The sequence below is a fragment of the Oryzias latipes genome, chromosome 11, assembly GCF_053564925.1.
Source record: "Oryzias latipes strain Hd-rR chromosome 11, Olatipes_Hd-rR_3.1".
Taxonomy (NCBI): Eukaryota; Metazoa; Chordata; class Actinopteri; order Beloniformes; family Adrianichthyidae; genus Oryzias; species Oryzias latipes.
The window spans coordinates 16763641-16787030 of NC_136247.1; the positions used below are offsets into that span (position 1 = coordinate 16763641).

General features: G+C 40.3%; 1 protein-coding gene across 2 annotated transcripts in view; it reads right to left on the reverse strand.

Moving 5' to 3' along the window:
- col16a1 (collagen, type XVI, alpha 1) overlaps positions 1-23390 on the reverse strand; it is a 106049-nt gene that overhangs the window by 70724 nt on the left and 11935 nt on the right. For both annotated transcript variants that reach the window (XM_023959863.2, XM_023959862.2), the window contains exons 3-8: positions 14674-14748; positions 14469-14586; positions 8777-8900; positions 6802-7083; positions 5710-5790; positions 3492-3560 (exon numbers count right to left, since the gene is read on the reverse strand). In XM_023959863.2, coding sequence (XP_023815631.1) covers positions 3492-3560; positions 5710-5790; positions 6802-7083; positions 8777-8900; positions 14469-14586; positions 14674-14748 — 749 coding nt within the window. The remainder of the gene's footprint in view (positions 1-3491; positions 3561-5709; positions 5791-6801; positions 7084-8776; positions 8901-14468; positions 14587-14673; positions 14749-23390) is intronic.

A 23390-nucleotide genomic window follows, 5' to 3' on the forward strand; every position in this document is an offset into this window, starting at 1 on the left:
TGGATGACAGTACATGTTTTTTTTTCTACTTTGTTTCACACCAGCACACAGCATTAGGCGTGTAAATAGAAACAAGCGTGTTTCCACTTTAGATGGTATAATTTCTTTTAAATGGATTTTAGGAAAACTATAAGTGTATGTTTGAATACAACTTATTTTTTAATTGAGACCTATTGAATCTGGAGTCAAAGTGAGCATTTTAAGCCAATTGTTTGTCTATTGTTGCTTTGCATCATGGTGCATTCTTCTGCTGAAGACGGCCACAGTGGATAAAGAAAGGTAATAATACAAAAGCACTACATAGTCTTCACCAACACCAGCCAAGGCTTTTCATCAGATCATTATTCAAAACATCATATAGCCACTGACTGCTAGCCTTCTAACTTATGGGGGATATCCTAGTGCTATGTCTGCTTTCACCAATCAAAGAGCATGCACCCATTCAGCAATCCCATACAAAAATGGCTTTAAATTCTTCCATCTCTTCCATTCTTCCAATCTTCCATGTTTTATATCTGATGCTCAAAAACCCATTGTTTCCGTTTTTGGTTTGAGGCTGGTTTCAGCATTCTCACACTAAAACGTCTGGGGGTCAACAACACAACTACACTCTGTATTGTGACTGTTTTCTGAATTACTTTCTCCAGCATTTTGAGCGTCAGTAACCCATCTATAAGGTTAGCCCAAGAACTTTGACATCATTAGCTGTAAGAGACGTCTTAGTTTGGGGAATTATAGATTCATGTTTATGAAACCTGGGCTAACAGAACGTGTGCAACTTTAAAATGGCTTTAAAACAGGAAAACACTATTCTTACAGTGTGTGAGAGTCTTTTCTGCTTTGGGAAAATGTTGATATGAGTCTCTGCTGTTACAGAGCTAGTGTTTCATAGGGGAACTCAATCTGACTATTCATACTCAAATATTTTTTAAGATGGAATTAATTTGAGTCACATTTTATCAACTTTAAAATCCAAACTTAACTTACTTGAGGTAGGCTTGTTGTAGAATGGAAACTCAAAGCTCAGACCTTAGGTCTACCTTAAAGCCTAAATCTTCTATGCCCACTCTTTCCTGTTTAGGGTCTGTCAGGTGAAGGCGGGGTTTGCCCTGGGCAGTTTGCCAGTCCACTGCAGGGCCATACAGAGACAGCTAACCACACACTCACACCTAAGGTACAAATTTAGAAAAGCCATTAACCCAAGAGGCATGTTTTTGAACTGTGGGAGGAAGTCGGAGTACCTGGAGAAAACCCACTCATGCTTGGTAGATAATGCAAACAGGACCATGGCAGGACTTTAACCAGGGCCTACTCGCTGCAAGGTGAGAGTGCTCATCCCTGCACCACCATCCAACCCCCTATTTTAAAGCCTTTAAGAAAAAGAGATCTGAATGGCCACAGGCATCTATCTCTATTAGGTTTTCATTTTGGAGAGAAACTCTCCCCCGTTCTCCAGCCTACAAACTATAGGTGTCTGGAGACACTTTGACCAATCACTAGACTGGATTCTGGCGACGTTATAATCCAGCTTTAGTCAGCATTGAGCAATCTTAGAAAGTATTGCACAACATACAACAGCACAAAATAGAAATACCATAAATCGTTGTAGACCAAGATAGGGATTATGGGAATTGTTACTATGACAATGCAGCTTTAATAAAACTGGGTTGGACTGTGGCTTAGGAACATCTGGGCTGCAGGCTGGAATCTTGGCTTTAAAGTTTAAAAAAAATAAACTGTACAAAAATAAAGCAGGTATTCTCAAGTCACTTGGTTCTTTGAATCTGTGAAAAAATCTATTGAAAACAAAATGCTTTATTATTTTTAAAAAGAACACTTTTTTCACATTTCACATTTTTCTCCACAAAATACTTTGTCAATAAGTCTCGAGATGACAGACCAAGAAAGTTTTTGACACATCCTATACAACTATTTACAATACTTCTATGATCTTTAAAAAAAACAATACAATGTTTTTTAATGGAAAAGTTTAGCCTGGCTGTGTTTTTTGCGTCTGTTTAACTTTAACAGGATCTTTATACACACTTGAGTTGTTCATTTCTTTCAGAGTGTAGGGTGCACAGACCTTAAAACAAACAAACGAGCCATTCAGAATCTGAATGCATGGGGGAGATGAGAGAAGGAAACGTGTGAGACTTGTCTCTGGCTGCAATAATCAATGAGACTGATTACTGTGTCCAAAAGGACACCAGCATGAGGCTGTATAAAATCAAATAAATCCCCATTTCAAAAATCATGCGATCCGTTTTAAAAGAAGCTGTTATAAAAACTGCCTATCAGAGACAGAATCAGTGAGAGGGGAGGTTTTCATGATTTCCCTCAAATAAGAAAAAATTAAAGGAAAGCAGCATTGTATGGCCTGTAACCGCTGCATTAACCCTCACTGCCCCCTTTTTACCAGCTGTTATACACACCTCACACTCTCCCTCTAAAATCTTTAAAACCAACTTTTTTTTCACAGTAGCTTTTCAATGATGCGCGAGGAGTTATCATAGATCAAAATCCCTCTGAGGAGTTTAACTGTTTAGAAGGCACTGAAAGGGATTTGTTTCGTTCTTTTTTTTTCTTTTTGAAAATTCAAGATGGCAGCCGCATACCGAGTGCTAAGATCAGCAAAACTTTAGGTGTGGTTGAAGACTAAAATTGGTGGCATGTGTGAAATACTGTATTGTTAAAATCACTTGAACAAAAACTTCCTTTGGATTTTCTCGCAACACGTGTTTTGGTTCCATTGGTGGATTTCATTGACTGTATAAGAGAACTTGACTGAGTGAGTAAGACGTCACCCATAGAAAACGGGTTAATTCCGGCTCCGGTGAAATGAGGCCAATGAAGCCACTTCATCTGGAGCCAGATGAAGTGAGTAAACAGTGATTGGTTAGAGTTGGTCTGAGTCAACGTTTTTTATATAAACTACTTTCACCAATCATAAGTTAGCTTGTTGGAAATTGACACCCCTTCCACTGAAAGCTGTCTTGGAAGAATCTGTAATTCAAAGATTTTGAGCGCTATAGATGCAAGTGGGCATCACATGCTTTTATTGAGGCATCTGATTGGCCAGTATATAACTTAATAACTTGAGATAAAGAATAAAATATCATAAAAACAAAGTAGAATTACCAAGAACATGTTCAAAATTTTCCGAGCAAGGATGGTTATTCTGACAAATAGAATAACGGAGTATTTCTCAATAGAAGTATGACTATGTGTCGGGGTGAAATTTTTGCTCAAAGGTGCAGTAAGAAAGAAAAAATGCTGAAACAATCGGGTCCTTGCAGTCCAGGACTGCTTCAGTCCATGATGAGAGCAAACCAATCTTGTTTGCAGTTTATCTTTTCCATAACGCAGTCACCAAAAGATTTATTTCCCTTGCTGCTAATGCAGGTTTGATTATCTCCCTTCAAAGTCTCCACTCTGGAATAATTCAGATACATTTCTTTCATCATGTGTGTTGGTGGTCTGTCATTTACCTGGTTAAAGGCGTTTTCTAGCAGGTCATTTTCAGCTGCACGCCGGCTCTTGGGAGCATCAGGAGGGCACTGCAAGCACACACAACCATGTCACTTTGTAGCTCTGAAGGGGCATGGCAAAACAGATAATTGTCTCATTATGAGGGAGTGCTTCATCTCATTGATGCTCTACAAAGGAAATCCTTCTGAAAGTGTTTAATATTTCATTGTTTAGTGCAATGTGGGATTTTCAGTATACAGCAGATCCATACTAAAGATCTAATTCTCAGCACATGAAGGCAAAAGATAAAGGAAATGGGGGGGAATGTTTCAGTTTGGAAAGTGCTAATCCTCAAGTAATGTCTTCAGTTACACGGCTGATCCAACTTGCAGAAAATTACAAAACATGTACACTAAAATTACACAACGATGGACAATCAAAAGTCACTCAGTGTGTGACAGAACTAGAGGAAATGTTTAATCACTGCAATTATCCATTTCTTTACAATCTTTACGAGTTTTAACCAAACTCTGAAGATGACTTCTTCAGCTATACATTGAAAAACAGATATTTGTGTATAGTTTATGTCTACCTACACCAATAGTTGCTATTGGATATGATATTGATTCAAGCAAAAGCTAAAATCAAGCACAGAGAGCAAACTCTTGAATTCTAAAAATAAGCAGTTTGATACTTCCTTTTTTCAAAATAGGTGTGTGAGTGTCAGGAGTTATGCACCGTATTCTCCCTAACCTCTCTAGAATTTAAATGCAGCTTGGAGGGAGCCCTGCAGCAAACATGCCATGAGCAAAAGTGAAAAAGCCTTTTTTCTTAAAACCATCCCTAATCAATTTTACAGAATGCAGCTCCGAGTGCTGAGCTCCTCACTTTTATACATCTGAGGAAGTTTTACCCTCTTTTTGTGCTCCCCCATTGAGATCTATTCTGCAATTAAGACACACACAAAGATACAAGGAGAAACTACATGGAAAAGTCTGTCAAAAAGTTGAATAAAACATGCTTAGATGCTAAATGAAGCCAAGAGCTGAAGCCAAGTGTCTTTCTTTTAAATGAGTTTTGCAAAATTGCAACAAAAAAAGGAGTTACAAACAAAGTAGTTACTGATTGTGTAATTTGTCAAGTTGATGTGGTAAAATATAAACCTCACATTTCACTTTTACTTGTAGTTAGTTGCTTGTGTACTTGCGATTGCTGATGATAAGTATTGACAGAGTACTTGGTAGGTAATCTAACATAAAGCTAGTTAAGGTTGATATTTCAGACAAATCATGCATTTTGTGGTACAAGCACCAAAATTCGCATTGCTATACCTTAGGATCTCCTCTTTCAGGAAAGTATGTTTACTGTGGGAAAAAATGCAATATGGGGACCATTCTCAATTAAGGTATCCATAAGCTCAATTGTTAAAACAATATTCGATTTATATTTCCCCCCAGCCTTAACAATATGGGCTGTTAATGCACAAAATGTAGTCTTTAAACTAGAGGGGTACCTACAAAAAAATATATTTTTTGATTTTCTCATGGCAAACATGCTTTTCTGAAAGGGGATCCTGAGTTACAATCATGCCAACTTTAGTGCTAGTACCACAAAATGCACAAGAAAGTATTTAAACAGTACCTTACCAAGAAATTGTTTTCGTATTCATCGAAATTCTAAGTTGTATATTATTTAGTTAGTATTTTATCATTTTCTGGTGCAGAAAATGATTTGATTATGCATGTCCACTTAAAAGAAATTATTAAGAGGTGGGAGATTGCTTAATCTTTTTTTTGGGAAGCTAAATTTGCTTTTTGGGCATTAAAAAAAAGCCTCCACCAGACTACTTGTCTTGTGCTGTCTCTTAACACAATCACTTATATTTCTAAACAAAAAGTCTTCAGTTTAAAATGGGTAACTCTTTGGTGAAATTCTGATTCTTCTCAACCAATTTAACAAATTTAAAGGAGGACAATATTGAATTCTAGCAAGTTTTTATAGGTTATAATTATTTAAAACATCCAAGACTTGATAAGAGTTTCAGAATTTGTTGGAAACTGAGGCGATAGCATACATATTTTGAGTGTCAGTTAGGAAAATTGCATAAAGAATGGCAATTTTTGTCACTGAATAATTTCATACATTTAATCTATATAAAAAAACAAATATGTATCTTCCTGTTACAAATGTATTTTTTCATGACAGGATAAAGGTCTGTAGAACAGAGTTTGTTTTTACCCGAGCTCCGGGTATCTCACAGCAGGCCTCCAGGACGGCAAGAGAAGGGTCACAATAAAGCGCTGCTTGCTGAATATCCATCTGAAAAATAGGAAAATGGAAAGGAAGAAGGGAACGTTTTTTGTGTGTGTGTTACCAGGCTTTGACTCTTCTTTTTTGTATTTCTTTAATACCCATAAATGAGGCAGTAAACAAGACAGAGAACCAATTAATTTCTCATTTATATGAATCATTGAGGAAGTTATTTGTCAGGAGGTTCACCTGAGTGTGCAACTCTGTGCCATCAAAATACCTTCTCTGCATTTTAACTAAGCCATTCAATAGATTATTGTTAATAATAGTATGAGTTTGTGATTCTATAAGGTTTGCTTTGTTATTTAAATTAGAACAGGATACAACTGCAGCAGCATACAACCACAGGCCCACAAATCTTTTGGACATTAAAAGTGGGTAAACATTTTTAAAACAAAGGCTTTTAGGGCAGGGAATACACTCACAAAAAGTATATTTACACATATTTTCTTCAGGATATTGAAATGTGTGGTACAGCAACATAATAACATGTGACTGCAAATACTACTGATCAAATAAAGGTACTATGGCTCTTTTCAGCATTAGAAACCACCCAGTTTATAGAGAAATATAATAAAGGTCAGCATATGTTCAAAGAATAACTTAGGATGACATTTACAATAAATGACCAAGCAGGAGCACACTTTATGTTTAATCAGATTTGACATAGAAACCAACTTCTTGGTTTTCCAACTCTTAAGAAATATAACTTGGTGATTTATTTAAATATAGAAAACGTACATCTGGCTAAGAAGTCACACAATAAAGCTTTAGATTCAATTGTTTTACATAACAATAGCTGAGTTTCCATTGACTGTAAAATTTTTCCCAAATTGGATTTGCAACTAACTCCATTAAATACTCCTAATGGAAACGCGACAATTTAGAAAAAACTCGAACTATCGAAAATAGGAGAAGAAGGAGGTGGTTTTTGAGGTGCATCGAAATTGACATATTTTGTAAAACTAAATAAAAAGACAAACAAACACATGAATAAAAGTGTGAAATTGACTACCAGACCTGCACTGGTCCAGCATCTGAAGCACGAACGCCCAGCAGCGTGTGTCCATCAGTCTGCACCACTCCTCTGGGCTCAAGCGGTTTTGTCTCGATGGAGCTGCAGTCCACATGGAGAGAGGCAGCGCCATGCTGCACGCTCAGGGCCAGTTTGTGCCAGCGGAGGTCCATAAGGGCCTCCACTCCTTCCCCAGAGAAAACACAGCTCACTGGATCAGCCGATGAGTCCAGTCCTCTGGCTCTGAGAGTCATTGTGCCATCTGGACCGCTGAGGTCCACGGAGAACTAGGTTTTGGATGTAGAATTAAATGTTAAGGCAGGGGGATTATAGGAGTATTATGCACACACACATATATATATATATATATATATATATATATATATATATATATATATATATATATACACACTGTATAAAGGAGTATAAGTCGCGCTTTTATGTAGAGTTTGGCCAGGGGTGCGACTTAGGAACAACTTATCTGATAACTTATCTGACGTTTGATTTTTTTTAAACATAAACAGGCTCATGTTTGTAATTTTCAAAATAAAAACTGGTTTCCCTTTTGCATTTGTTTACCACTAACAACATTTAGAGGGCACTGAATATGTGGATCAGTATTTGCTATTGACAGCAATGCAGAAGAAGAAGCGCTGTCCAAAAGAAACATGGAGGAAAATCGTTCAACTCTTGAATGTTATGATATTTTTCCTGTTTGCATCGAGACATTATTGTTTTGATTTTGTTTTTTTCCTTCCCTCGGACTAAGGCAAGTCATCAAACTGGGTCAGAGAAAGATAGAGGAAATGCTGATAGTGTCACTATTTCACACCTGCAGTAGACGGTGAACCTCAATTTAAAAAAAAGTCTCTGAACGATCGCATGAACCCAGACATGTAGACATAATAACCAATGCTTTCGCAGAACTCTTGAAAATCAATAAATCTGATTCCTCAGCATCATCCCTGTCTTCCATGCATTGTAAATGAGATATATGGTCAAAGCTTACATGTAGCAATGAGGTTAAAAACTTTTAACAGTAGCTTCTCCAAAAAGCATCTTGTAGCATCAAGTTTATGAACACATTTTTAGCAAGCATTGAATTTGACACGTGTTTGAAAAAGAGGCAGCAAACAAGAATTTAGCGCGTGAATCGCACTTTTACACTGGACTTGGCTGAGTTTTTCAGAAGGGTTGCAGTTTTCTCCCAGAATTTCTACTCCGGTGCGACTTAAATAGGATTTTTTTGTCTTCTTTGCTATGAATTTTTTGGCTGCTGGGACTTATACTCTGGAGCGACTTATGTTCAGAAAAAATATGATAAGTAAAGTCAAAATGAAGATGTCAGTGGTCCAATTTCTCGGGTGCTATCTGATGTAAATCATGTGTGTAAAGCACTGAGACATCATCAAACAAAGCGTTTGAGCACTGCAGCAACGATGAAGTCAAAAGGAAGACATATTAATTACACACACGAGCAGTATAGCCAATCAATCACCTCTAATGAGGCGACTTAGCTTCCATCCATCATATGCACTAAGTATTTAAATCTGGCCTCAGATTTCTAGTGATTATTGGAAGTCTGGGGGGACTACAGCATTTCATCATGGAACACACATGAATATGAATGAAGGTGAATGAAAGAGGAGAGTAGGATGTCATTTAAGAGGGGGTTGCATAGCATGTGAGGGAGAGGGAGGTCTGCTCTGCACAAAACAAGAAAGGACAAAAGGCGAATGGATGAAAGCGGGAAGAAAATTGAAAAGATGTCGCGCGAGAAAAGAAATCGAAAGGCAAAGTGGATGACAATGCAAAAGTGTGATGAGAGAGGGCAAGGAAGAGGAGAAAAAGTTGGGATGATTAAAAGGTGAGAGATCTATGAGGAGTAAAACTCAGGATAGAGTGAGTGAAAGTATTTGCAATGACGTGAGGAAAAGGAGGAGAGATTGAATGAGTGGGGAAGAATAAAGGGAGCTGCACCTGTGGGTATCCTTGCTGATCCAATATTTGAAACAGGTATACTGTGTCCGTGAGGGCAGTCTCTTTCAAAGCCAGGGTGAAGATCAGGGTGAACTCATCAGGTAAACCATGAGGGAACACATGACTGTAACACACAAGTTCAGGAAGTTCAGAGAAGCAACAGTCCTGTCATTCATAAATGTTACTGAGCCACAAACTCGAATGTCTTAGAAAAAATCTGAGTTTAGACTGCCCTTCCCAACATGAAAACATTAACCTGCCATAATTACATGAAGCTCTAAAGGATAACAAAAATATTTAGCTACAACTTAAGTCAATGTCTTAATTTGATTAAGTCCATGGCCTGAATAATAAAAGTAAGAAATAAATATCTTTTTGAATAAGTCAAAAACACCAAATCGGATTATTTAATTGTGGGCAAACAGTGCTTATAGCTACAAGCTTCAGCTTATCACATTTCATCAGGTTTCATCTGGGATATGCAGGATGATCACGTCAAAAAAATGACTCTAGAATGACTATTAAATGTTATCTGTAGAATCTTTAGTCATCAAATTATCAAGCAAAAATGTATCAACTTAAAAAATGTTATTTTTTAGATTATAAGAAATGTCAAAACAGTATTTTAAAATTACCCCTACTTGTTGTTTTGTGGCTCGTTACTTTAAATAAACTGAAAGTGCTACTGTTAAACTAACAGCAGGCAAAATACAGGGATCAAATCTAAAAACGATAACTTTAATGCTATAGCCTTATGCCTTAGTCACGTGCACCTATAAGGGGGTTGACCTGTATGGGTGCTGCAGGTTTTTAGGGTTGTGTGGCCCCATGGAGGGTCGTAGACAGGAGTGGCTGCATCTTGAGAGGAGCACTGGTGTGTTTGATGCTACAGTATGTACACACTGGGCATGTGATACACATTCAAGAACACACCAAACAGGCATTCTTGATTATGGTTTTAGCATATGGAATTCACATTGGACTGTCGCTACCTGTTTGTAGCGCTTGTACTCAAATTTGGAAGAGGCTTGGTGCTAAATGTGGAAGCGGTGCAAATCTTTCAACCATAAAGGCAATGATAACTACGGCTTACCAATTGGGTAACCTCACTCCGACAATGTTTCAAACTGTTTTCAGAAAAACAGGAAAAGAATAAAATCCAAGTCTCCTTGGTAAGGAATTGAAGTTTTGATCTTTTATGTATCAATCTGCAGACTAGAGAGGACAAAACCAAAATACTCCTGGGTTTCTAGCATTTTCTATATATTTTCAATTTCTGAATTGTAGCTTGCGTCTCTCGACGCCTGAGTGATCATTCTTGATTTTCAAGCTCTCTCCTTCCTTGAATTTCGTCCTTTTTGCGCTCTTTCCACACAAATTATGACTGCAGTGCAGCACTACAATGCAAAGCCCTTGAGTATGACCCCCTGGCATTCATTTTCAGAGTAGATGCAGTCCGGCAGGCTGCATCTCTCAGCTCTGGTCAAGGGCATCGAAGCACACTAATACAAAATACACTCACACACATGCAAAGATTCCGCCTTTGGAAGTGTGTGGATGTACTGTGAGATGAAGGCTTCACAACCAACTATGTGCTCTCTGAAATGGCAAACACATTCATATACTCTTTGTTGCTCTTTTTCACCTCTTCTTTGCACAAACAGCAGACGGTTCTGCACAGAGTCGTTGATACTGGCAGGTGCTTTCTCCCTGCTACAATTGGTGATTTATGACTGAGGGAAGATCAGAGGGAAACCAGCCAACCACAGGACATCAAAACAAAGTCAGTATGTGTCAGAGGAAAAGTAAAGAAGACACAAAAAAAATGGAAAACAACAAAAACTCGGGATGGAGAAAAACAGCAATGTTTAACAAAGAAACCCAGGATGCAACTGAACAACTGTGTGAATGTTTGACTTTTAACACTAACATTTTTTGTTAAATTTGTTCATGGAGAGTTAAAAAGAAGCAGAAGCAGAAACGTCATTTCTGAGAGCAGGAGTTTTGGATTGTTCAGCACACACATGAGCTGCAGGGCACAAAACCACTCAACAAAACTATTGACTTTTAACTTGGTAGCACTGGACCTTGCCCTTTTACATATATGTCCTTCAGAAACACTCAAAATCCACAGAAAAGTTACACATACACACAAATGATAAGAAGATAAATCTTGTGGTGGGGAGCAGGCCCAGACAAATGGAGATCTTAGAGTAGAGTTAAGGTTGCTGTCCTTCACTCAAGGATTTATATCAAGGTGTAGTACAATTATTTGTCAAAACTTCTGTTAGGTTTGTTTTAAACCTAAAATTTGGGGGTTGTTGTCATTCCTCAGTCATTATACACAGCCAATGGAATTGCCAAACTCACTGGTAAGATCAGAGATTTTCGAGGGTTGATGAAATTAGATTATAATATTGTGCTATCCACAATTTAAATAACTGCTGTCTAGGTTTTTGACAAGCAACATTACTTTAAAAAAAGTTAGTAATCAAAATGTTATTTTTCTAAGAAAAGAAAAAAAAACTTTTTTCAATTCAGATTCTGATAGGATCATTCTGAATGTAGTTTTATATACAGTGTTAACTTCCTCTGTTTTTCTGAGGGCCTGGAAGGGATCTGATGACTTGATGTAACATTTGTTATTCAACTTTTGTGGTAAACTAAGCTTGTGTTACAGTGGTTCCTCTGGTACCTTTGCCCTGGATCTCACCAATATTCATGCTGAAACCAACAACTTTTAATGTCTGGGCTTATAGTCTTAAAAGTTTCACACAAACCCGACATAAAGTTTTGAGGATCTGATCAGTGGAATAAAGGAGATGGTTAAGTTTCAACTGATAAATATTGCGGACTGCACTTTCTTTATTATTTAGCGTTCATTCAGGAATAAATAGAGTTTTTTATAGAATAATGTTTTTATCCTTTAGCTTTCCCTTCTGTATTGCTTTTGATTTTTGTGCTTTTTGCCGGAAGCAGACAACTTGTACAAGCTCTGGATGCCTCATCTTTACACGTATATCTATTTTATTTAAATTATATAATGCATATATATATATATATATATATATATATATATATATATATATATATATATATATATATATATATATATATATATATATATATATATATATATATATATATATATATATATATATATATATATATGTATATATATATCCCAGCCTTTGATGGGATACTCACTGCTACAAGTGTTGGGCCCTTGACCACCATACCATAACTCAGGTGGCAGATATCCTACCAATGTCAGGAACAAGCCCTGAGCACCAGAGCGATAGAGGCTCAGATCTACCACACCAGACAAGACCCAAGGTGTAGGCTGTGTAAAGAGGCACCTGTAACAATCCAGCACATACTGTGTGCTGTAAGATGCTGGCAGGAAAAGCATACATGGAGCACCACAATCAAGCGGCTGGAATAATATACAGGAACATGTGTGCAGAATATGAACTGGAAACCCCAAGGTCAAAATGGGAAACACCTCTGAAGGTGGTAGAGAATGAGAGGGCAAAGATCCTGTGGGACTTCCAGATCCAGACTGACAGGATGAAGGCATTGTAGTGGTGGATAAAGAACAGAGGGAAACTGTTGGTGGGTGTGGCAGTGCCAAGCAATAGTAAAAAAAAGAGGGGGGGTTGAGGCTATCAGTTAAACTGCAGGTCTCTTCCAAAATAAGTGGGCATATGGGGGATGAGGGTGGGGGTTCTACTGCTTTTTTTGTTAAGGTTTTGTGTGAAATGGCCACAAGTCACCAATGTGAAAATTGGTTTAGTTGAAAATGTTGGTGGGGAGGTTTATTGTCAAGCGCCAAAACTCGCCTGATGAGTATTTCAGTGTAGAACCGCTACTGCTGAGAACCCTCCAGGACTCTGGTAGAGGACCCATTTGGGCAAAGACCACCCTCTATTGTGAAAGAGATGGTATCAGATAAGCTTTTATAAATGATTTGCTTATTAGTTTTGCATTTCTTAGGAGAACTCAGAAAAAAAAGCCATATATTTAAGAAAAAAGAAACAAAAGAAAAAAAAACAGTGAATTCTGGGTGCAGACAGAGACTGACTGGCAGCCAACAGGCGAGGCCTTTGTTCTGGCACTGATTATGCTCCGTCTCAGTCAAACAAACGTCACCCAGGTGGCACAAATTAGTGGTAAAATGACTGCAAAGCTCACTAGCATCAAAATAAAAAAATTCCAACACATCTAGTTCAAGTAAGAGTGAGGAGACAAAAAGCAGTATTCCCGTCCTCTGGTCTAGGGCAAAAAACTATCCCAGAGTTTCCTTTTTAGCTCTGGAAATACGTATTTCCTGAGATATGAGGTTATTTTTATTTTATTGTATTTTATTTTTTTAATGTTCTCTCCCTTCTTCTACTTAAAAAAACAAAATCTCTTGAAGACTGACATTATTTTTTGACTGAGGACAGAATGTTTTACAGAAAAAAAAATGAAGGATTGATTGTGAAAGTGAAATGTTTTGCACTGTTTGTGTGTTTTCTTTTCTTTTTTCCTTCTGTGGATAGAGTAATCTCTGAATGTGCTCACGTATCAGCACTGGACGCATAGTTCTGGCATGATCCATAGATTCTCCAAAAGTGCCTAATTGGTAAAAGACGTTGCAGGAAGTCAAGGAAAAGAGAAAAAAAAAATTGCATCTGAGAAATTATGTTTTTTTTGTGTGTAAAAGAATACAATTACTTTATTGTTTTAGCATATTCATCATATCAACTACCGTATTTTCCACACTACAGTGCTCACCGGATTATAATGAATGGGCTATTTTCAAACTATGTCATCTAAAGGCGCACCAAGCTACAAGACGCAATAAGGGAGACAAGAGTCAGAGATAAATCCATCAGTAAGTCAGAGGTTTTCGAACCAGCGAGCTTCTGCACAAAAGAAAGGAGCAAAGGTTTTCAAGGATTTCCGATACATTTAAATTGAGGCAAAAATACTGGAAATCCTGGAATATCTAGAAATTTGAAGGACCAAAAGCTATAACTGGAAAAAAGCTGAAAGAGCTGAACATTTTAATAGCTGAATGGTATAGCTGAAAAATTGTAGAAAGAGTTAAATGGTAAAAAATGGCGGAAGATACTATACTATACTAAATAAATAATAAAAAAAGGAAAAAACAATGGGTTTAATGCTTTATAGCATTAATTCTTTATTTAAGACTGTCTGAAGTTTAAGGCGCAGTAATTAAAAAAAAAGCTTAAAGACTTTTATGTGTGGCTCACAGCACAGAAAATGCTTAATTAAAACACAAGTCTTCAGCTTTAAGTTCAGGAAATTTTCATTTCAAGAGCTTCTACATGCGGTTACAACCAAACAAGCTGTTAAAAGTTCGCTTTACAAGCCAGTGTGAATGCTCAAGGAAATTCATTGGTTTTGGAAATGCAATCAATGGCTGGCCTGACGGTGTACTCTTTTTTTTTTTTTACACAACAGCCATCCTTCAGTATTTAAGCACAGAATGCAGGTTTAGAACTTAACAACTGGGGCTTGTTCAGGGCGCTGAGCAGAGACAGTCTGTCAGAATAACCCTGCACAGGAACTCAGTTTATTGCTCTTTCTTTCAGACAATCCACAATGTGCTGGTGTGAGATCCCTGCGATGGAGTGGTGGTGAGAGAAAAAGGTGCTGAGGAAGAAGTGTCTATGCAACTTACTCGTTGGACCGCAAAAGTGCCGTCTTGCCCAATCGGAAAACAACAGATCCTCGGGGGTTACGCATCTTCTTAACATCTGGGTTCTTGAGCAAGGAGAATCGTCTCACCAGATTAAAACCTGGTAACAAAAATAAATTATCATCTGTTCAACACATTAATAAAAATCATATCATGAATATCAAGTATGCCTAAAAGTATTTCCTACCAGTAACGTTGTCCCTTGTCATCTTAGGAAACCTCCAATTCTCCACTTGTAGGGGTGGGCATTGCACACCTGTGGCTATAAAAGAAAAAAGGACCATTGCCATTTAAACTCTTAAAAATGTGTCGTATTTTTGTAGAAGAAGTTATTAAGGAACTATAATGGCAGAAGCTGCCCACCAGGCAAGTAAATTCTGTGAAAGATAACCAGTAACTTCAAACAGCATGTTCATTTGAGACCAACTACTTGGTAAAATATTCATCTGGGAGAAAAAAAAGAACATGAGTTAGGCAGGTTGAAGGAAAAAAAAAGCAAGAATAACACCAAAGATGAAATGAGGGCAAAGCTGTGCAAAAACTCAGTCTGACAGGTTGTCTAGCACCAAGCCTGTCTGTCGAGGTTGGCTCATTTTGATAGATATGTTCTCACCCTGTCAGCTGAGGTTGCACAGAAAAGTGTTGCTTGTCAGAGAGCCCTGCCTGACCGCAGGGGGGGTGAGATGTGTAGAAAAATTACTCACTGGGAAAGGTAGACATGAACTCTGTAAATCACTGTGATCCAAGTTAATTGATCTCTTTGGGGCTAAGGACCATGGCCCCAAGCAAGACGTTTGGCCAAGCAGAGCCTTTTTTCCCATCATTTCTTTTACATTTTTCTTCCTAAACCATGAAGAGAACATAGAAATAGAAGATTCTGTGTTTGCAAACAACAAAACTTAATACGTTTCTCCAAGCTTTGCTGCATACTACAAACTATTTGAATTTACCTCATACATAGACATAATATGATTATTTATTGTGCTTAGTATGTTATTTTGAATTTTCATTCTAACCAGTAAATGGCAATGATAACAGAAATGAAGAGCTTCAGAAATGTTTGAGATGTCTTGTTACTCATTGACCTTATTATTCATAATTATGTAAATTTATCAGGTATAGAAATATAACTTATATTTGTTCCAGGCGCTGGTTGCAATTATATTTAACAGTTTGTCAAGATCTGTCTGAAGTATTGATCTTGGAAGCCATTAAGCGACTCTGCCACAGACAAATGAAGGTCACATAAGTCATTTTAAAATCTCAACAATAGTCAAATGTTCCAACTTTGTTTGTGGCATTGTTGCAGTTGGATTTTTACTTGGCATTGTCTTCTAACCTGTATTTTCCTGTAGGTTTACATGTACAATGCTGCCTATTTGTAGCAAGATTACTTCAATGAACTTCGACTGACAATGGACTATGATCGACAGGTGTTCATTTGTCACTCTCTTAATCGCACTTGGGATAAACTCCTGCACCCGGGCAACTTTAAACTGGATAAACAAACAAAAATAAAATATCTAAACATGAAAACACAATAATGTAAATCTAAGTAAAGCCTTAGTCACATGCACCTTTATAAGGGGTGGGGGGGTGGGGGGGTTGACCCATAAAGGTGCTACGGGTTTTTGGGTTGTTCAGGCCAATGGAGGGCTGTAAAAAGGAGCAGCTGCATCGTAAGGGGCGTGCAGGTGTGACTTGTAGTCCCCTTCAGGCTCGTACATACATCTCAGGGGACTTCATGAAAGTGGAACGCACTATTGTTGTTTGTGTGGTAAAGTTATTGCGAAGTATTTGTCAGGATAATACAAGTTACGAGTACTTATGACGATGCTTATGGGTGATGCTGTCCTACAGTTCCCCTACGCCACACTCTTTTCATTATAAGGTATGCATTCTGACTCCTTACTGATGTATGCTGAATGCATGCGGTGTGTTGATGATACATAAGTGCCCATGGGATGTGTACAAAAACTACGCTCTGATTGTCTAATTTCCTCAATTCCAACCATCAGGCTACACGCCATAGTTGCACACTTACCACATGAACAGCACTAATGGGCTCCTTGCGCAGGATTTGGAGAAGTGAAAATATCTGAAAAACCCATAATACATGTCTGCGTCTCACCTACTTCACCTTTACTCTCCCAGCATACCCGCAGAATATTGTGCATGAACATTGTAACTCTACGGGTTCACCGACCGGTCTATGACCTTGTTTTTTGTGGGTCACCCGCGTTCCCTGTACAAGTTTGCCTGTTTTTTTCCCATGTAGACAGACTGTATACACCTGTGAGGGCAGTTGTGACTATGGCCAAAGACGAAATGCTGTTAGTAGAGATAGAAGAATGGGAGAAACTACAAGGAGCCTCAGAGCACTAAATATAAATATGATTGTAACCCTGCTTAAGTTACTTAGTTATTTCTACTCTTTTATTTAGTGTACTTTTCAGTTTCTCCACTGGTGGCAGTCAACATTTTAAATGTTGGTTTTTTTTGGATTTGCCAGGAGTGATCATCCTGTCATTGTTTTTATCTTTGACGTCTTTTCAACTTTTCTCAAAGCACAGCGTCAGAGAAAAAATACTTGAGCGAGGTAAAGAGAGAAAAAAAGACTTGAGCGAGTTAGTGTGTACCCAGGAAGAGGAATCTGGTTAAAGAGCTACGTTGGACTTTGATAACTTTGTGGTGAAATACGTTATCTCGACTGTTTTTTTTCTTGGTGTACATCTGGATCCCCGACCTTCCTTCGTTCAACTCATCTACTCCATAATCATTCCATCATCTTACCTCCTTGGTTCATCTCATCTCAACTCATCTACTGTTTGGACATTAAGTGGGTTACTTTTATTTCTTTTTTGAGTGCACTCAAACGGTTATTTATTTTATTTTCTAAAGAAAGGAGAAAGTTGGACTCAGATTTAATTTTTTTTTTTTGAGATCTCAATTTTATTTTAACCTCGTTTTCATGTCAGTGGCCACTTGTTTTTTTTTTGTGAATTGTTAAATATAAGAAATTTACTCAGTTCTGCAGACTGTTATTTTGTGTTATTTTATTGCTTAAACTAAGTATTGTTATCTGGTTCAACTGTAAATCATACAACTTCTTTGGGGTGGAATATTCCCTGCTAAATATTGGAATACATGACAGTAGACAATCTCCTCATTGAACCTAGACTTAGAGTAACTCCGTTTGAAGTGATTTAGAGCTGTCACCCACAGAAGCACCACCTAGGGGTTACATGATCAAACCTCAATTGTCATCAACTTTTTCTTGGCTCAAATTCACACAATAGCCATGTAAAACAGTCTTAATACTAATCCCAAAATAATAACATCAATTTGACTTTAATTAAGAGCTCTGACTTTAATTTCACAGCAGCTAACTCAAATAAAAGTGGAATCATTCATGCGCTTCATCTCTTATTATCAGGATCATCATTTGACACCCTGGAGTTTTTCTTTATCTCGATTTCAAAACAGCAAAGACAGCGTTACAAAGCAAGGCACATTTCACCCTCTCTGACGGCACAGAGGGGCATTCTTTTTTGCTTTGTTCAAGTGCAAATCATAGCCTGGGAAATAGATGTCAAACAGTGGTTATGTAGGACGCTGAAAGAAAAATGAGAAGTCAAAGAAACTACATGAATAAAATTTAACTTCAGAACGAAACATGCAGCGAAGAGAACACCAAGTTTGGAATGGAAGGTTTTTAAAATCTTTTCAAGCTCACATATTTATGACGGAACTGGACCATCCTGAAACCTGTTTTTTTTTTTTTTGCCAACTCAGCACAGTTTGAATAGTGCCTCTCTAGCCTTCACAACATCAAAAGGCTTTTTTTAAAAAAAAAATTAATGGTGGATCTTCTTTTTGTTGTACTAGGTGCTGTTTTTATCCCATTTATTCTTATTGTCTGAGTAAAGATGAAGACTTTGTTAGAAATGAAGGGATCATGGCTTCAGCGTGGAGCCAGGAACATGAAAAGCTAAAAAACAGAAGAAAAGTTGAAGTAAAAGTTGTTGACAGCTTGAAGTCACTAATATACAGAAGCTCAAATGAAAAGCAAAAGTTAACTTTGCTATACGAGCTCTCACTTTGTAGGCTCTATTTCTTTAACTAAAGTTAAACAGCCAAAATAGTTCCAAACGTTGTCGCTCCTTTAAGAACATCTCATTAGAAAACCTGTGTGGTTTTCTAGGGCATAGAGTTGTGTGTGGGACCCCTTTCCCTTACTGAGACCTCTGTGTTTACACTCTCTCCTGCCAGCTTTCAGATCCTCACACCCCCCACCTAACATTACCAATACAACATAAATGCCAAGCAATATTGGAGGAATCCAGTTGGCCCAGACCAGGGCCCCTTTGTGGCTACACAGTTAGGCAGTAGCGCAAGGGTTTTTGCCTAGGACCCACACTGGATAAAGCCCCCTGCACCCCCTTGGAAACAAACCCCGGTTTTGCATGCGCCAGTTCCAAACGCAGCCAGCTGAGCCATCCATCAGCTTCTGCTTCTGGTCCATAACAATTTGAATAAAAATATACTCAGAAATGCAATCCTAAAATTCAACATAAGATTGTATTGGAGGACATGTCCTCCATCAGCAGAAAAATGCCACAAGATGCTGCTTAACCCATCCGCTGCGCTGCAATTGTAAGAACATTTTACATTTTAGCCCTACTTTTAAAGGTATCACCTTAAAGGCCTGTTCACACCGGGACGAATTTCGCCGGCGATTTTCGCCGACGTTTAACGCCTCGTGACTAAACAAAGGGCACCAATGAGAGTGTGCACACCGACGCGAAAAAACGCCAGGCGTTAAAGCGTCGAAAAAAAAAAACGCCTCGGGTTCGTTTTTTTTTTTCGACGCGTCGCGTCGAAATCTACTCGACCAATGAGAACGGCGCTTTTGCTCACGTGTCTGGAGCTTCTGAAGTTACAGTAAAACACAACTTGGGGGCGCTCAAACACAAAACTGCCTTGCTGAGCACACATACCAGCGAAGAAGATAGACGCCAAGTAGCGTCTACACTGCCGCGAAGCAATAATGACGGACATTCTAAAATATCCCCGCACCAGTTGGAGCAACTGGTGCTTGAAATATTCATGTTTTCTTTGTTTGATTCTGACAAGCGCGTAAATACTTGCTCTCTTCTTCTGAGTGAAAAGCGACTTTAAGAAGCGTAAAGTTGCGCAGCGCCACCTTGTGTACAGGAGTATTTCTGTTTTACATTAAGCGCCATCTAATGTCAGGGAATGAAATTGCATGTTCACTCCACTCATCGTCAGCGAAAATCGCCTGGGTGTGAACACAAAAAACGTGACGAAAAACGCTGGCGAATAACGCCTGGCGAATATTCGTCCCGGTGTGTACGGGCCTTAAGATGACATTTGGATCTGCTCCATTTTCTAGGGCTTTTCTTAAATTGCATCATTACTGGAGATGGTGACAATATCTTTGATAGTGCTATAAATTGATAGTGTCATGCATTGATAGTGTTATGCATTGATAGTGCTGTGCATTTTGGGCTATATATGCCGAAAGATGAACAAGTTTGTTTTTTTTTTTTTTTTTTTTAACTTGTCCTGTCCAACAGCTGGGCAGTCAGATGAGAGCTGAGGGCCTCTTGGGTTGGACATATTTTACTTTAACAAGAGGGGTTATTAATCTTCAGACAAACCAAAGGTATGTCTGAATAAACCCCTTTTGTAATTGAGGCCAAACTTTATTAATTTCAAACATGTCTGAAAATCTTTGGTGTTGGACCGGACGGAAAAGGAAAGAGGGGAAGAAGAGAGAGGGGGGGTAGGGGGTGATAATAGGAGGGGAAGGGGGATAAGACCATGAAGCAGCATAAAGCAACAAGTTTACTGGTTGTTAATCATTATGGTAAGGTTTAAATGTAAAAAAAATAAAAAAAATAAAAAAAAAGGGCGGAGCCTGTCCACACACACACTCAAATGTTATAAACACACCTGTTAGTTGCAAAAATGTCCACCTGTCGACATGTACACAAAACAGATAGTGTTCACACGCATACTTATGCCTTAAAACCAACTAGTGTGAAATATTTCAGTCATTCAGTCTGTTGAGCTAACACCTGTGCTCAGGTGAGTGTTTATGTTCTTCTAAAATGGATGGTGGAACGTGAAAAGAAGGAGGGAGAGTGCCCAGCCATCCCCCCCCAAGACCCCCACCGCACCAGCAGCGGCAGCCGGAATCCCCCCAACGCCACACGGGAACCGGCAGGGAACAACCGCCGCCCGGGCGACCAAGCCCGCCACCCAGGCCAGGGCCAGCAGGGCCGCCGCAAGGCCCCCAGAGCCAGAGAGCAGGGAGGCACGGAGGGAAAGAGGGCGCCGCCCCAGCCCAACCAGGAGAGCAGCCCCCCCGCCGCGCCGGGAGAACCCAACGCAGGGCCCCACCGGAGAAGGACGCCCACAGCCCCAGACGAGCACCCCACCACCACCCAGGAGTTCCGGGCATCCCCCCGCCCCAACCCCAGGTACGAGCCAGGACCCCCCAAGGGAGACCCACTCCGCACTCCAGGCAGCCATCCGCCCGGCCCACGGTTGGTCCAAGGGGGAGCGAGGCAGGGGCCCGCCGCCCCCGCCCAGGAGGGGGGAACCCCGGGGAAAAAAGAGGGCCCACAAGGGGTGTTGTAAATATGGCCCGACCAGGCTCGGCCACAGTTGGAAATTTGGCGGGGCCCAGCACTCAGGAGCAAGGACCAGAACCCACCCCCCAGGGACACGAACACCCCCGGCTCAGATGTAATGTGAACCCCCCCACCGCGCAGAGAGAGCACCGCCGGGCCCAGGAAGCCAGCACCCCGGGGACACAGCCGCCGTTGCAAAGGGGCCCGTACCCCCCACCAGGGAAGAGGCAGGGGACAGATGGTCCTAGGTCCCACCTTCCTTGCAAAATGTGTGTGCGTGTATGTGTGTTTGAGAGAGTGCGTGTGTGCATGTGTGTGTGTTTATGTTGGGATGTATATATTGAGGGGGGAGGGGTGTGTGTACTAAGGGGGGTGCGGTTAAAATTGGCGGGTAGGGCACTAAGGGGACATCTCCTGATTACTCACAGTGACGTCCCCTCACCCTCCCCACCAAGGGGCCCTAAATGTCTAAGGTGCGGTTAAAATTGGCGGGTAGGGTGCTAGGAGGACATCCGCTGCTTGCTGGCAGTGATGTCCAAGCACCCCCCCTACCAAGGGCCCTACATGTCTAAGGTGCAAATAAAACCGAAAGAGGGGGGGCCCACTCCATACGGCAACCACAGGAGGGGGGCCACTGCCTAGTAACCCCCCCCCCAAGGCCCATCGCAGGCTAAGCCCCCCACCCCCTCACCCTATTATGAGGTTATATGAGGAAGGGGGTTAGTTGGGGACAGATGATAAACTGTCCCCCGGTGGTCAAACAGCCGTCCCCCGCCCCCCCCCCCAGCAAGGGGGCCAGGCCCACCCAGCCCCGGGGCCCCACCCCCGGAGGCGCAGACACCCCAGGCCCAGCACCACTACCCCCACACAGAGAGAGGGGAGCCAGAAAGCGCCGGCCCCCCCCGGAGCAAGCCCAGGCCCCCACCCCCAAACGCCGGCCCTAGAAGAGCTCTGGTCAGGCCTCGACGGGACCGAGGCAGCCAACCGGCCGGGGAAACCGCCGATGGCCTCAGCGGAGACCCCGACCCGTCAACCCCCCCTGCCCCGTACCAATAGTGCCCCCCCCCCCTCTCCCAGAATGCCCCCCCACAGGACAGGGCCAACAAGACCCCCACCCCACCCCACCCCCAGACCCCGCAGCCGAAGCGGATGACACCCAGAGCGACCGGGGGCCCCAAGAGGGTTGTCCCGTCCCGCCCCAGAGCCAGGGAAGGGCCGATCCCAGCCCCAGGTGTAGACGGGAAGCCCATCCAGCGCCGCTGCCCCCCCCCCCCCCCGAGCAGCGCCCCCCGCCAACCCCCCCCAGCACAGGCAAGAAGATGAACAAGTTTAACAACCATTCATTTGTTCAACGGTGCCCGCTGACTCCTAGGCATTTTTGTCCTGCTTTGATCATTAGCCTATCAATAATTTGGACTTTCTGAAAATTCATCCAACTTTTTTTTTATTAGTTGGTTGAGTAAAAGACACGTGTGATATTATTAAGATTCTTAGAAATGTAAATCTATCAAAAAAATGTTGGTTATCAATGCTATCATGTATTGTCATACGAAGGAACGAATTTTGGTGCTACACTTCAAGCAAAATATAAAGTTAAAGTAAAAATGAAGAACTTGAAAACCAAGCTTCATAATTCCAATTAGCGGAATTCCTGTTTGCAATAAAGTTTAATATTTATATTTCTTTGGATAAAAAGTTAACATTTCCTCTATTTTCTAAACAATTATGCATGTTGTTAGTTAGTAAATCATCTAAAATAGTCCAATTGTTTCTCTGCTCTGTGGTAAACAAACAGACGGAATGTGGCCTTGCATTTTTTTAAATATCTCAATCTAATTAAAATTTGTGCTTATTCAAAACTCTCTGCAGTCCCCTTAAAGCCACAGCAAAAGTGCATCATCCCTGTATAACTCAAAGGACTGATATTTTAGTGGGCTTTCAGTCTATCAGGCCCTTCAGGGAGCTTGGCAGAGGACACATAACATAACTTGAACCCCGTTTCGTTTCAAGCTGTGATCAAATGCAAGCTTTTGCTTGTTGACAAGCTAATTAGCACAAAGTATAAGTGCTTCTCCAGAATCCTGCTAGTAGCTCGTTGTAGCTTAAAAGAGATTAGATGGTTTTGGCTGAGTTCACTTCCTCATTGATGGGTTGTGTTTGAAACTTGCCAAATCATATAATGGGGTGTGAGGCTGAGAATCTCCTCACATCTGCACCTTTTTAAACATGGAAATCAAACAAA